The following is a 15,573-nucleotide window of genomic DNA, read 5'->3' as shown; positions in this document are numbered from 1 at the left end:
CTCCGAGTCGTTGACTTCCGATGCTAACTCAAGCAGTAGCTTGTATCTCGTAGCCATGCAAGTCATGACTACTGGTGCGACTTCAATCAGATAGCCACAAATGAGTGAAGCAATCACAAGGTTGACAAGGACCATGGAGGAAAAAGATTTGCAGATTGCTACACTCGTCAATCGTCTAGAAGCGTAGCATGACGAGAAAGCTGACCCGAAAGTTAATCCACCAAAGAAGGAAACTGACGAATATGATGAGCCTCTGATGGACAAAGCTGAGGAGAAGCTAAACGTGGACCGAGCTGCGATGCTCATGGGATCTCTCTCTATCCAATAGCTACAAGAAATGATCACAAGCACGATCAAGGTGCAATATGAAGGAAGCTCGCATGATTCCGTGCTGTACTCAAAGCCATAATCTAAAAAGATTGACGCCTTGAGGATGCCAAGGGCTTATCAGCCACCCAAATTCATGCAATTCGATGGAAAAGGCAATCCTAAACAACATATTGCCCATTTCATTGATACCTGCAACAATGCTGGGACGGAGGAAGACTACCTCGTCAAGCAGTTCGTGCACTCGCTAAGAGGTAATGCCTTTGACTGGTACACCAACCTCGAGTCCGAGTTCATTAAGTCTGGATTGCAAAGATCAGCTTTCTGAAACCTCTGCCATTGAGATGTGTGTTCAAGGCAAGCATTTAGGGCTACATTACATCCTTCAAGGCATAAAACCAATAACTTTTGAAGAATTGGCAACTCGATCCCATGACATTGAGTTGAGTATTGCGAATCATGAGAAGAAAGAGCCGATCACCGACCTTAAAAAAGATAAGGTGTTCACTCCAAAGGTAGACAAGACTGGGAAAAAGCCCGCCAATGAAGCTTTTGTTGTCCATATTACCCCCATCAAGATCTCCGCCACGCCTGTTAAGATCTCCTCCAAAAGTAAAACAAAGGAAATGAAAGGTAAGCCTTCAATTTACTTATGATATTATGCATGCAGGTTTGAATTATTAGTCACCGGTTGAAACTATCTAATTGTCTTAATGCTTAGCTACCATTAGGATTTAAAAAAAAATAATTTGATGCAATTTTGATCGGAGGTTGGTCCCTGAAATTGACAAAAGCTTCTTGTGATTAATATGTGCAAGTTCACTTAGGATGACTACCACGTCTTAAGGGTTGTATGGTTTTTCAAAAGGTTTAAAAAAATTAATGAGTCATGCATGTTTAGATTTGATCTGAATACCACAGACGGATTACATGTTTGATATACGCTCTATGTTAGGGGTCCAAGTAGGCATATATTAGAAAAACTAACCTTCAAATATGCATGTGTAATTCATAAGTAATTGGAAGAACTACATAGGATTGTTAAGGTGACGGCTGAACCCTAAACTTTTACAACTTAATTTTTAAAAACTGTTTTCTTTTAGTTTATTTTATTGTGTCACTTTATTTAATTATTTTCTATTAAATTCGTTTTTATTATTTGAAATCACAAAATCACCTTTTTGCAAAACTTTGTTTTAAGTAATTAATTAAGATTTGATTTGACATAAATTATTCATTCAATCTCTATGGAGAACGAACTTGCTAGAGCTGCTATACTATGATTACCTTGTACTTTTGCAAGTATTTAAAGTGTTTTTATCCCTATTTTTGCAAGTGGTAAAAATCCTATCACTCACAACACATGGTGCTCAGACGATTAGAGTCGGGATGCGAGGATAGTCTAAGAATCAGGTTATTTTGACCCGCTATATAGTCTGGATTGGAGTAAGCTGCTCTGATGAGCTACCTAGTTTGGACATATTGTTGTTAAGGCTTGTGGCTTTACCGTAGCAAAAGAAAATTAGTTACGAACAATCATAAACAAAAATATTATTAAAAATATAGATAGAAAACACTTTGAAAATAAACTTGAATCATCAAAAACTCCAAAGCAATGTGTTCTTCCCAATTCCCATTTTCCTTTTTCCAACTCCAAGCCCTCTAGGTCTAGTTCTTATATCTTATCTTTGTCGTACGTTAAGTGAGAGATGATGAAAGCTATTATGAAAATTGGGAGAACCCTTGTTGCGTGGAAATTTACAGTAGACAAAAACTTTTCAAGAATTATTGTTTCTAATTTTCCATATCTCAAAAACCCTACACAAAGATTATCATCATTGGATGTGTATTCTACTACAACTGATTATCATCTTGTTGCCAAGTAGGACAACCCTTGCCTTGATTTGTATTTCAAGGTAGAACTAGGGGATCAGGCATCCCATACATATCTAAAGCAAATTTCTCTCCGTAGCCTAGTCCCACTATCCCTCCGTCAAGCTCATCTACAATCTAGCAAACTGCATACATGGAAAGCACATGAAGACTTGTTCCACGCGACCTTGTTATGGGTTCACAATCACCCCAAAACCCTAGCCTCCAACGTTGATGCTATCATCGGCGACCATCGTTTTGCAGTTGGTGTTTTTTGTTGAGATTCTGCAACTTATTTTTTAAGTAATGCTAAATACTGTTTTTTTTTTTTGGAGACTGGAGAGAGAGTGATAGTCAGCAACTTATTTTTTTTCTTTAAACTTTTATTTTCACTTGGACAACAAGGGCTCTTTCTTTCAAGAATATATGTATTATCTAAAATGGACTTTTTTTTTTTAGGAAAAAAAGATGGCTTTTTAGTCAAAATAGTCATTGAGATTTGTATAACTCCTCACTTTGATCCCTGAGATTTGAAATCGATAAAATTGGTCCATGAGTTTATCCACAATCAATCATTTTGGTCATTCCATTAAAAATCTCCATAAAATAAGGATAAAATGATAAAAATACCCTAAAATTTTGTCAAATCATTTTGGCCTATTATTTATTAAATTGAGGGTAATTTTGTCATTTTGATCCTTAATTAACATAATTTTTCACCGAATGATAGACCTAACATTCGTGTCGTGTTTTCTATGTTCATATTATTTTCATGACATACCTGATATCTTAACAAGTAGTATCGTGTAACACCCGTTAATGTAAACGGGTAATATGATCTGACCTGAAATCGATCCGTTAATATTATCAAGTAATATGACCTAACCCGTTACCCGTTAAAGTAATATATTTTAAATCAATAAATAATGAAAATGAAAAACATAATTTGACCTAAAAAATGGAAATCATAATACTAAATTAGTATATGCATATCGCATTGTCACATAAATATTACTTTAAAACATAAAAAATAAAAATAAAAATAAAAAATATTTGTCTTTCAAGTATTACATACCCCAAAATAAGAGTTACTACAAAATATCAAATGTTCAAGGATATGCAAAATAAAGGGAGTCGCACTTCATGAGGGTTTCTATAGTTTTAAAAATTCAAACGACGATGTACCCATTCTCAAAGCGTGGAGGATGTGATCATGAGTGTTGGCATATTTCTTTACATTTTTTGCACTTTAATTTTTTTAATGTGTTTGGTATTTTTAAATTACTTGATATTTTTATTTTTAATGTGTTTTATAATTTTTTAATCTCACTCTCTTTGCCTATAGTATACTTTAAAAATATATAAACAAATAAAACTTTATTTTTTAAAATTTATATAGAATAATAATACAATAATACATATTTAATAGACAATATACACATATACACTATGACTATTGTATTTTATAGTAAGTTTTTTTTCTAGTTTGAAAAATTAAAATCATCAAAATAAATTTTTTTCTTAACATGTTGAAACAGGTTATACGCATGTCACCTGTGTAAACCTATTAAAGACCCGTTATTGACAGGTTCTTATGGTGTGACCCCGGTGACGATCTAATTAGTTATCGTGTTGACCCGAAACCCTTATTTTTGTGTTGTTTACGTGTTGTATGTAACAAGTCGTTCAAGAAATTACCAGGTTTACCGAATGACCAAAATGATTGATGGTGGACAATCTCAAGGGACCACTTCTATTGATTTCAAATCTCAAAGACCAAAGTACGGATAACTACCCAAATTTTTAGTGTGTTTCAAATTAGTCTCACCTTTAAAAATATTTCAAATAACTACCTAACGTTGAAAATTTAGGCATTTATTGCCTTAAACTACTTAGTAAGGAAAAATGAGACATTTGTTAGGTCACCAACGTTAACCGATGACTTAACCAACATTAAGTGACGATTTTCTAACAATAAATGGTCAGGTGGACAAATACTAAAGTTGGTATCTACTAATTGTCATTTTTGGATCTCTAATTCTTCAAATTGATTCTTTTCAACCAAGTTAAGTCATAAATTTGCTCAACTAAATTGCGTCAATTTGAAAATCAAAACTTTATAGATGACTTGAGAATAAAAACCCCTTTAATAATGGGAAATTGCCAAAAAATGACCCATTTTCTTAATTTTAGGACTGAAATAGGACAAACCGAATATGCACAAAGTATGCACACTCCATGTACAACAATAGGACAGAAATATGATTTTTTTTTTCTATACCTTGAAATGACGTAATTGCCCTTCCATATAAATGGGTTACCTAGAAATTCCAACTCCCATTTCTCATTTTGTAGAGAAAGAAAATGACAGAGAGAGAAACATCCAATCCTCCTACACCCATAAATATCTTTCCAGGCTTCAATATTATTGAATATTGACCGAGTTGGGCACGCAACTTCTTTGTGTTGACGTTGGAAGCTAAGCACACGGGCGTCCTCCATGAAGGTCTCCAAGGAACAACTATGACTATCCCACCAGCACTCCTCCACAGTCTCATCTCTCTCTATATCCTATTATTTTTCATAGCCCTTGTCTTATTGATGCAATGGGTTATTTTTTAGAATTCTGAGTGTCACGACAAAGATCGGAGCTTTCAATTTTTTAATTTGGGATTTTTGTTTTAACTGTGAGAAATTAGGGTTATTGATGCAATATTTGGAGCATGTATCGGTTTTGTGGCGGACGTGTATCATGCAATTAACGGTGTTGGGAGACATTTAAGGGCCTTGATCTGGAAATCTCTTAAAAATCTGTAGTTTACAAATCTTTAACCTGAACCTAGATTCTAGAAATCATATTAAAAATCATCCATTCCTAGTGACATGCAAGACATGCACATGATATGCTCATAGATCTGAGTCAACCCAAAAACCCAGAGCTCACAACTCTCTCTTCAAAATTAGAAAAATGAAACATCACCTATGAGTTTGTACATTTTATATGTAGGTATTTTCGTCATTTTGTTTTTGTGCTTGAAGTGCATGGCCAATTTATCCTATTTCACTCCTAAAATTTAAAAAAAAAAAAATTGGTCATTTTAAGCAATTACCCTTTAATAATTGTCCACATCATCACACAAACCTAACAAGAATCAATTTTTTTAAATATTAAATAATTATTTAAAGGGAGCTGTTATTGACACTCCCAAAATCTCAATTCACATTCCTTCTATATTTCTGATTTATTTATTTTAATTCTTTTAACGTGATTTCCAATTTTACCCCTATATTACTTTTAATGTCTACAATCTTGAAAACCTCATTAAGTATGATGACATAAATATGGGTAAATATTTATAGGGAGTTGTAAAGACCTTCTGTGCTCTAGAAGCAAGTAATCTTTTACTCTCGAGTCTGAGCATATATGCAAAAGACTCTAGCTCCATACAGAATTGGTGGCTGCTTTATCATGTCAGCCATTTCTTCATCCTCAAACGTTTTTCCCCTTAGTCTCAGCAAAATTGAAAGAAGTGTCAGACTTGAGTAATCTTTCTAACTCTCTTGAATCAAATTTTCATGGTATGTCTTCTCATGATTTTTTTTTCTTTTTATTTACTCATTTAATTATTTTGAGTGTCATAGGTGTTTCATTATGAGTTTGAACATATTTGTATTTCAATCTTAATAGCATGAATTAGATATTAAATTTCATGGATTAGAATTGGGGTTTTCCAGTAGACAAATTTATTTATTGGTGCAATGCAATTTCATGAATAAGTTTTTTTGTTGCTGCCCTTTGAATGCTTGTTTTTTTTTACCCTGATTTACTTTTCATGTAATGAGTTCTTGTGACATCCCGTCCCGAGATTATTAAAACGTACTTGTGAAATGACTTTTCTACCCCTAGTTTGTTTCGTTATGTCGTTTGGTGGTTTTGTGTGGTGTTGGCATGTGCTGGGCCACACACACACACTGTCATCTCTTTCTCCCTCTGCCTCTTCCCTGTCTCTCTCTCCTGTACTCCCATTTCTTCTTCTTCCTTCTGTAAACGTACGGACAACACACAACTCACCCAAACCTTAGCAGATCGAGGGAACCAAGGGCACAGTTGAGCTCGTGAGGTCGAGGGGAGCACGATCATACCATTTTCAGGTGAGAAATCCGTCGTTTTCACGTCGATTCGACAATGGCAGTTATGAGTACTATTCATGCAAAATTTATTTAGCACGTTTTTGGGATTTTGAAGCTCGTAGATAGCTTGGTGGTGTCCCAAGGACTCTCGGAGTACTTCGTTGGACAAATTTGGACGTCGGGATAGCCTGGTTCGAAGTTGGCCGGTTTTTGAGTTTGGAGACAGGTATGATCTCGTAATTTTTAGGCTTTAAAAGTGGTCAAACGTTGATCTACTAGTCTAGGGCTTCATTTTAGTGCAAGAATCGTGAAAATGGTGGAGAAACGAGTGAGAAAACGTAGGTTGCAAGTTTTCCAGTTTTCCGGCGCCGGCGACGGCACCGGAGATTGAACGGGGAAGAAGACGGAATATTCCGTCAAAGTTGACGGAATATTCCTGACGCCGTTGACGGAATCCATTAGAAATAACGTAATATTCCTCACGGCGTCAGTTGACGCCGTCCGTGTGCACCGCACGTGCCTGCGCGTGGGGGCGCGTGCGGCGGAGGAAATTTTTTCTAAAAATATGGTTGTGATCCTGAAGTTGTGTAGAGCACGTTGGTATATTCAATTGTCCATTTTGAGCAATGTATGAGAAGTTATTACGAGAAGTTGGTTATGTACTTTTAAATTAACGTTTTTGTAGTTATTTCGCGTATAGGTGATACGTACCTCGAGGACGAGCGTGGTCACTCGAGACAGGGGGGCTACGACCCTTCCACTTATCAGTGAGTGGGCTTTTGGTTTTCCGTATATAACTATATACATTTATATTCCCAGAAATAGATTAAAAAGGGTTATTGTTTTATGCCATGCACCATATTCTTATCATTTATGCATCATCACATGCATTAGTAGTGGCATACATTTATATATGCGTATTTGGTGCTGTGGACGCACAGGTAAGTGCCAGGTAAGTGTTATTCATATTTACATTCAGTAGTAGTTTGAGATGCTTAGAGAGCTCATAACCTGCACCCCCGGTGTTAGTGCTCCCGCCCAGAGTAGGGCACAGTCCTTCACGTGATGTTCACCTCCCGCACCACACGCTCAGCTTGGATCCAAGTTAGGTGCACAGTCATGTCGTACAGACCACATTAGGTGGTTCCGACTCGTAGGTGACCCGCGATTATTCGCACAGCCTTCACGTGATCGTAGCACTAGAGCGTACATATGTATTACACCCAGGCCTGTCGTACAAACCACTTTAGGTGGTTCCGACTCGTGGGCAGGTTCAGTTATTGAGTTTGAGATTTGAGCTCTATATGCAGCCGTACAGGTCACGTTAGGTGACTCCGGCTGCCAGATTACATGTTATCGACATGCTTTATACCTGAGCACTTGCATTTCCATTATGAGTTTCTGACATGGCATATTCTTGAGCATGATTGGCATATCTATACATACGTACATATGTTATTTTCTGGGAAGTATACAGGTTTTACGGCGAGGGGTTAGAATGTGTTTTAATAAATGATTTTCAAAGAGCTTTGTTTTTGCCCACTCACGCTTTTGTTTTGCGCCCCTCCAGGTTCTAGTTGCTTAGCAGTCTCGGTGGTTTCCCAGAGGGCTTTTCCGGCATTTCTGACAGATACTCACCAGCGTAGGGTCACCTTCGGGTGTACTTTTGTCGCAACTTTTCTTTTGGACTGCTGTAGTCTTGCTCTGAATTTGTATCTCACTTACGCTAGCACTTGTTTTAGTACTTTGTATGCTAGTTTTTAATTATTCGTACTTTTATATTACTATTTTATTAGCTTCCGCACTTGCACATGGTTACGTCACCTTCGTGTGACAGCCAGCACGCCCTGATCTCGGTCGGGGTGTGTCAGTTCTACTCCCTTATCAATTGACTTCTCATTCGACCAACTTCTTTTGTTTTATTAACTAGTATGATAGCTTCCATTGTTAGTAAGTTACTGTATATTATGTTGAAATGAAATGGTTCACATGCTATAAAATTAAGTTTATTTTTATCTAGGTAATCAAGTAGAGATCAGTGAACACGACACAATGCTCTCTTTGACTGAAAAGAACTTCCAAAGTCGGGAAGACCTCCTTGGTATTGTTCGTGAAATTGCATTAAAGCAAGGGTATGCAACTGTGATTCGGAGTTCGAAGGCTGATAAATATGTTATCATTGGTTGTGATAGAGGAGGTAATTATTGAAATAACAATCTTTCGTTAGAGGACAAGAAAAGGAAAACAGCATCTCGATTGATAAATTGTCCTTTTGAACTTTGGGGAAAGAAGAAACAAGAAGGATTTTGGAAGGTGGACATAAAAAATTTGTCACATAACCATGATCCTTCAGCTGACATGTCTGGGCATCCCTATTATCGTCGGTTTTCAGAAGATGAAATCTTGCGCATTAAACAAATGACTATGGCTAGTATACCACCTCGCCAGATTCTTTCTTCACTTCGTCAAAGTAATCCTAATCTTCAAGCAATTTCTCAAAGTGTCTATAATGAAAGGTATAAGATAATGAAGCAGAGTTTAGGAGGCAGTACAGTTGTTCAAGCCTTGTTGGACGAACTTGGTCAAGGTGGTTTCACTTATAACATTGAGTATGATCAGAATGGTCATTTGACTCATTTGTTCTTTGCCCATCCCATTTCAATTGCATTGACTAAGAGCTACTCAAATGTTGTTGTAATGGATTGCACCTATAAGACTAATAAGTACAAGATGCCATTGTTGGATATCATTGGGGTCTCAAGTTTCAACACATCATTTTATTCTTGTTTTGCCTTCATGTAAAAGGAGGAGGAAGAGGATTATGTATGGGCACTGACAATGTTTAGTAAACACCTGCGAATTGATAATCATCCAGTGGCGATTATATCAGATAAGGAATTGGCGTTGATGAAAGCTATAGAAAATGTCTTCCCTAGAACTACAAATATTTTATGTGTCTGGCATATTGAGAAAAATATTCTTAAAAATTGTAAGTCTCATTTTGAAAATGAAGATGATTGGGTTAATTTCATATCCACTTGGACTAGTTTGATACAGTCTCCTGATGAATCATCATTCAATGAAGCTTGAAGTTGTTTTGAAGTAAAATACAAGGACAAGTACAATAATTCTGTTCTTAAATATATTACAGCTACATGGCTACCTTTCAAAGAAAAATTTGTAAGTGCATGGACTGAGCAGGTTATGCACTTTGGTAATTGTGTTAGTTCAAGAGCAGAAGGTGCACATACAATGTTAAAAAAGCATCTTCAAGTTTCAATTGGAGGCCTTCATGAGGTGCAAGAAAAGATTTCTCTTGCTATTGAAAATCAATTTCAAGAAATCAAAGTTCGAGTCTCAAGTGAGAAGATTCGTGTGTCACATAGACTTCGAATTCCCTTCTTTAAAGAACTTGTTACTCATGTATCTATGTTTGCACTGGATGAGTTACATAAACAATATGGATTAGCAAAATCCACTGATTTTTTTTATCTCGGTGTAAAGGCCATTTTTTTTAAACAATGGGCCTTCCTTGTGCACACATGATTAGAGCAATGAGAAGTGAATTACAATGGAAGGATGTACATGAGCAATGGAGGATTGATACAAGATCGTTTAGTGATGTTTGTGATGTTAACTTGGATGGTGATAGAGATGAAATAAGTGATCTTCTGGCAGATTTTAAATTGAAGTACAAAAAAATGCCCATTTTTGAAAAAGAAGGTACCAAAAGGCAGCTATCCCAGTTTCTTTGTCTTCTCTTCCTTTAATTCTTGAGCCTTCAAGCTCATAGAGGTCGTCCAACAAAGTCGAAGAAGAGAAAGGAATCTAACTCTACACAGCGTGAGTCTTCGTCGTTTGAGATAGTTGAGAACTCTTGAAAATGTAGCATTTGTAACATTGTTGGCCACAACCGTCGGACCTGCGAACTCAATGATAGAGCTGCATTACTTTAAATCATGTTCATCTTGGTTGGGACTTGAAATTAATTTATGTTCCCTCAATTGAAATTTCTCTTGTATGTATAACAACTAAAGTTTGCAAATAGACTACACCTTTAATCATTAGTATTTTAATGGGAGTTTGAATATATAGGACGTATTTATATATCTTTTCTAATTGTTTTGGTATATTTTATTATGATATACAGGTTTTGGACTATGCTGATACATATTTTTGTGCTTGATTGAGATGTGGAGGCAATTGCTGATATATATGTTTGGATGCTATGTTTAGAATTATTTAACTTTGCATTGACATGGTTAAAATTCTAGAAAAAGAACATGAGATTATTTCTTGTTATGATATTCAAGATATGAACTGTGATAACCACAACTATTATGTTGTATTTTAAAAGGATTACTTGTTGCCTTTAACAACAATTTTATTTTGTTGAAAAGAAGTAAGAAAGATGCTATTTGTAACATTTGCTATGCTATTTGTTTCATAGGAAATCTGGAAAGAAAACAAATCTACCAGAAATCCCTCCAATTTTTTTCGTCAGCAAAATCAATTCCAAATGAAAGATTAATGAGGCTTTTATCCACGAATTACCCAAAAAAAAAAAAAAATTGAAGAATCTTGCTAAGACTAAGAGGAAAAAAGTCTAAGGTCGAAGAAATGGCTGACTTGATAAAGCAACCACCGATTCTGTATGGAGCTAGACTCGAGAGTAAAAGATTACTTGCTTCTAGAGCACAAAAGGTCTTTACAGCTCCCTATAAATATTTACCCATATTTATGTCACCATACTTAATGGGTTTTTCAAGATTGTAGACATTAAAAGTAATGTAGGGTAAAATCGAAAATCAAATTAAAAGAATTAAAATAAATAAATAAAAAATATAGAAAATGTGTGGATTGAGATTTTAAAAGTACGTGTTATTTAAAATCTTTAAAAGATTAGGACCAATTTAAAATCTCCCAGCTTTAAACGGCGATTTAAACCCTATGAACCTTTGGCTTGAACAAACCTACCTTAAACCCTATGAACCCTCCCTAACTCCCACTAAAACCCGTCCAGAGTCGGAGACCGTCAACATTTCGGCAAAGGTTCCTCAATTCAGGGCTTGTAGAAACCAGAGAGAGATTTAGAAATGGGGTTAGGGTCAAAAGGGTTGGTTAAGAAGGGGATGATGGGGTTGGGAGAGATGGGTTTCAACACCGGAGGCGGAGCCATCAATTGGTTCCCAGGCCACATGGCTGCCGCCACACGGGCCATCCGCGATCGCCTCAAGCTCGCCGACTTCGTTATCGAGGTCCGCGACGCTCGGATTCCACTGTCCTCTGCCAACCAAGACCTCCAGCCCCAACTCCGCGCCAAACGCTCCCTCATTGTCCTCAACAAGAAGGACCTCGCCAATACCAATATCATGCAAGTAATGTTAACATCAACTCGTTTTTTTCTTTTTTCTTTTTTGTGTTGTTATTATCAAATTGTTGATGAATTTCGTGCTTGTATTGGTTTGATTGTTGTAGAAATGGACTCGGTTTTTCGAATCGTCCAAGCAAGATTGCCTTCCTATAAATGCACATAGCAGGAGTTCTGTTTCCAAGGTATTTTGATTTTTGGTTTGTGATTTTGATTTCTCTTTTGGGTTCTAAATCCTTAAATGTGCACTGGGTTATCGAAGCTTCTCGAGCTGGTGGAGTATAAGCTGAAGGAAGCGATTTCGAGGGAACCTACTCTGCTTGTTATGGTGGTTGGTGTTCCTAATGTTGGGAAATCAGCTCTAATCAATAATATTCATCGGATTGCATCATCTCGCTTTCCCGGTAAGAGGTAGTTGTTGTGAATACTATATTGGTGGTGGAAATGTGTTTAAGTTATTAATATCCCTGGAGTTCAGGCAATCCACATTGAAGAATGACAGTGGTCGGGTTTCTTTCATAGTTCAGGGGAAGATGAAGCGCGCCACCGTGGGTCCATTGCCTGGCGTTACTCAGGACATTGCTGGATTCAAGGTGAAGTCCTTTTTGCTCTTGATTTAGTTTTTCATATTCATTCTACACCAAATTGAAAGTGCAGACTAGCCGATGGATAATTTCTCTATCAGTGTTTCGGAAACAAAAAAACTCTCTTGATCAAAATAAAAACAGTCTGACAATGAATTATACCCACTTCTGTCTTATAACAAGTCTCTCGGCCGACTGTACACTTTCCGATATTCTTCATTTTAAACAAAATAATCAAGTGTCTATGTTGTTCTTAATTTTTTTGTTTCTTTTGTCTTTTAATGCTTTTATTGTAATTCTTTCTTCTCCTTTTTCCTTTATCTTGTTGACTTAAAATGGAAATTCTCATCTCCCTAACTTCTTTTTTAATTTCTTATGTGCAGATTGCTCATCAGCCTAGCATATATGTTCTTGACACTCCAGGTGTTTTGGTTCCAAGTATCCCTGACATCGAGACAGGGTTAAAGCTAGCTCTTGCAGGTTTGTCCTTTCTCAAGTTTGTTGGCGATCACCTTAACATTCTCTCTTTCGAAAGTTTCATCTTGCATCTTCGTTTCTGAGTCCATAAATAGGCTTAGGTGTATCCTGTAAATTGAATTTGTAATTTGATAGCTTAGTTGTTTTTTACTGTTGGCAAATGGAGAGAGGATCAAATCTTTGGATAATCTAAGCATAGGGTCAAACGCCTATTTATGCAGTTAACATCCATGTTAAATGAAATTCTGATTAGCTAAATATAAGATTTTGAAGGGGGTCCAACTTCCATGTGTTGAAATAAGAATGAAGGTATCATGTTAATCTTGAATTGGGTTGAATAACTTTGCTCAGAATTTTCTTAGGAACCCGGGGCATGTTGTAGTTTGTTTACTTTTGTCCTTCTCAGTTAACCTTATTAGTTAAGTGAACATGCAGGATCTATTAAGGACTCAGTGGTAGGAGAGGATCGAATTGCCCAATACTTACTTGCAGTTCTAAATTCACGAGGGACACCTTTTCACTGGAAGAACTCAAATAATAGGAGAATGGAAGGGATTCAATATGAAGCCGAGGGAAAATTTGATTACAGCCTTAAGAACCTTCAACCTAATAGAAGGAAGGTGCCAAATAAGTCCGATGTGCTGTACATTGAGGTAACTAAGATTACTGTGGTCCTGTCTTTCCTTATATACAATGCTTAATGGTGATAATGTCAAACTTAATATGCTTGGTCACTTTATTTGAACACTAACACAAGAACATGCTTTCTTTCTGAAACATGCAGGGATAATTTTTTATTTTTTTTTCAATAAGCCTGGGACTAGTTTACTGACTAGGAGAAACCACATTGTAGATTAAGCACTAAAGCAAAGGTGTCTCACATCACATCATGAACGTTTTGCTGTCATTTGTTTAAAAGTAGGCATTAGAGGTGCAGGACAATACTCTGTTTGGTAGTTTTACCTGGATTAAAGTGCTGAGGTAAAGGATTCTCACATTCATGTATGATACAATCTTCACTTGTTGGAGTCGCCACTAATACTAGCTCAATAGAGACTTGTTTTCTTTTGGTTTTTGGTCATGTCATTTGTAAAGGTACGGTAAATTCAAGATGCTGTTATTACAAGTTGAAGTTACTTGATGTTTGGTGCGACGCCATTTGTGATTTGCAACTTGGGTTTGGATTTCTTAGTAGAAAGTAGATTTTTTGTTTCCCTGTGTTCTCTGCATTGTAATGCTTCTAATAGGTTGGGTAATCATGAATATGGAAAAGAGAAGGGATAACATAGTACACGATGTACTATGGACCTATGGTTGATATGATGTCATGGCAAGTAAGGGGCAAGAAAGGTGCCCTTACGAGAAGCTTGGACACTAACGCACTGATACTCTTACACTAGCCGTTTAAGTTTTTCTCCTCACATGTGTGGCTCATCAGTTTGCAGCTGATACTTATTAAGTGTAGCTTAGATAAGAATCTCCGGCGTGATCAGCTAATATTTTGTTATGTTTGTATGTCTTTTAAAACTCTAGTATTGTTCATGTTGCTTTTCAGGATATGGTAACTGAAGTGCAACGTGCACTGTATTCGACTCTGTCAGAATTCAATGGCAACCCAGAAGATGAGAGCGACTTGGAGATACTTATTGAGCAGCAGTTTGAAGCACTGCAAACGGCCTTAAAGATACCTAATAAGGGGTCTGAAGCGCGTTTGATGGTATCAAAGAAATTTCTTACATTATTCAGGTCAGGCAAGTTGGGTACTTTCATCCTCGATGATGTCCCCGATGATAATCCGCCTTCATGAAACATCTTATTTTACAATGACGGCCCTCATAGTTTAATTTCTCTTTTTTAACTCTTGATAGATACACTTGTACATGTGATCCCTTTTTACCCAGAGACTTCTTTCTGCTGTAGTATAACATGTATTATACTGAGTTACCTGTATCAGTGATCTCTCAATTTTATTCCGCTGTATTGACAAGACTTGTTCATGTTTGGTTGGATGGTTTTGGTGTACACTCTAAAGCGCAATTGCAATCGCAATCGCCATGACAATCACCGTCCCACGACCATACCGGCATTGACTCTGCTGGTTAGATGGTTTTTACTGCCTTTTCTTTTCACCTCGAAAATCATTTCCCTTTTCTTTTGACAGCTCTCTTGCAACCCAAGCTGAACATGGGTTCTTGAAACTCGACTTCAAATTACAGAATTTTTGGTTTTGTGTGCACATGTTGAGAAATTGAGAGTATGAATCTCATGTTGAGGAAGTAAATCATTGCAGAATGCTTGAATGATCTTACTCGGTTACTCCTCTGGTCCTCTGGACATGTTTCAATTGGTTTTTCGTTGAATGCTCACGTCGCAGCTTGATTAGCAGTTATGATGTACCCCAGGACATGGGCTCTAGAAATGGTGTGGGACTTGAGATCAGAGAGCAGTTGGACTTAATTTATGAGAGACAGACAGGTGATGGATGAGGTATGGACCACCTGAAACAAGTAACAGAGCAATTAAGTTAGGATACGGTGTACAGTGCAACACGGATGGATATATAGGAGGCAGATTCTCTGCCTCCGGATATATATATATAGAAATGGGTCCTCTATGCTTTAGTGATGCATGATTGGTAATGCCAAATTTGATAGAGCTTATCCATTTTGTAATTTTTTATTTTTTTAACAAACGATACTATCTATCCTCGTAATAGGTTAGCACTAATATGTTTAAATTCACTTTTGGCTAGAATTAAATTTGAGATCTCTCACTTACAAATACAGCAGAATACCACTCGACGTAGTATTA

At 36.7% G+C, this 15,573-nt stretch overlaps 1 protein-coding gene and 1 pseudogene across 1 annotated transcript; both read left to right on the top strand.

Moving 5' to 3' along the window:
- Nucleotides 1–671: 671 nt before the first annotated feature.
- LOC148691360 (PKS-NRPS hybrid synthetase cheA-like) lies at nt 672–10,286 on the top strand (annotated as a pseudogene).
- Nucleotides 10,287–11,187: 901 nt separating this feature from the next.
- On the top strand, nt 11,188–14,749 carry LOC137713485 (short integuments 2, mitochondrial). The gene is made up of 7 exons (XM_068452785.2): nt 11,188–11,708; nt 11,809–11,886; nt 11,964–12,105; nt 12,224–12,294; nt 12,669–12,765; nt 13,198–13,415; nt 14,318–14,749. The coding sequence occupies exons 1-7, from the start codon at nt 11,427–11,429 to the stop codon at nt 14,567–14,569; spliced, it is 1,140 nt and encodes a 379-aa protein (XP_068308886.1). The 5' UTR covers nt 11,188–11,426; the 3' UTR covers nt 14,570–14,749.
- The last annotated feature ends 824 nt before the right edge of the window (nt 14,750–15,573 follow it).

The sequence above is a fragment of the Pyrus communis genome, chromosome 14 (assembly GCF_041283825.1).
Source record: "Pyrus communis isolate YQ-2024b chromosome 14, ASM4128382v1, whole genome shotgun sequence".
Classification (NCBI taxonomy): domain Eukaryota; kingdom Viridiplantae; phylum Streptophyta; class Magnoliopsida; order Rosales; family Rosaceae; genus Pyrus; species Pyrus communis.
The sequence above is the reverse complement of the archived record's forward strand: the minus strand, read 5'-3'. Positions and strand labels throughout refer to the sequence as shown.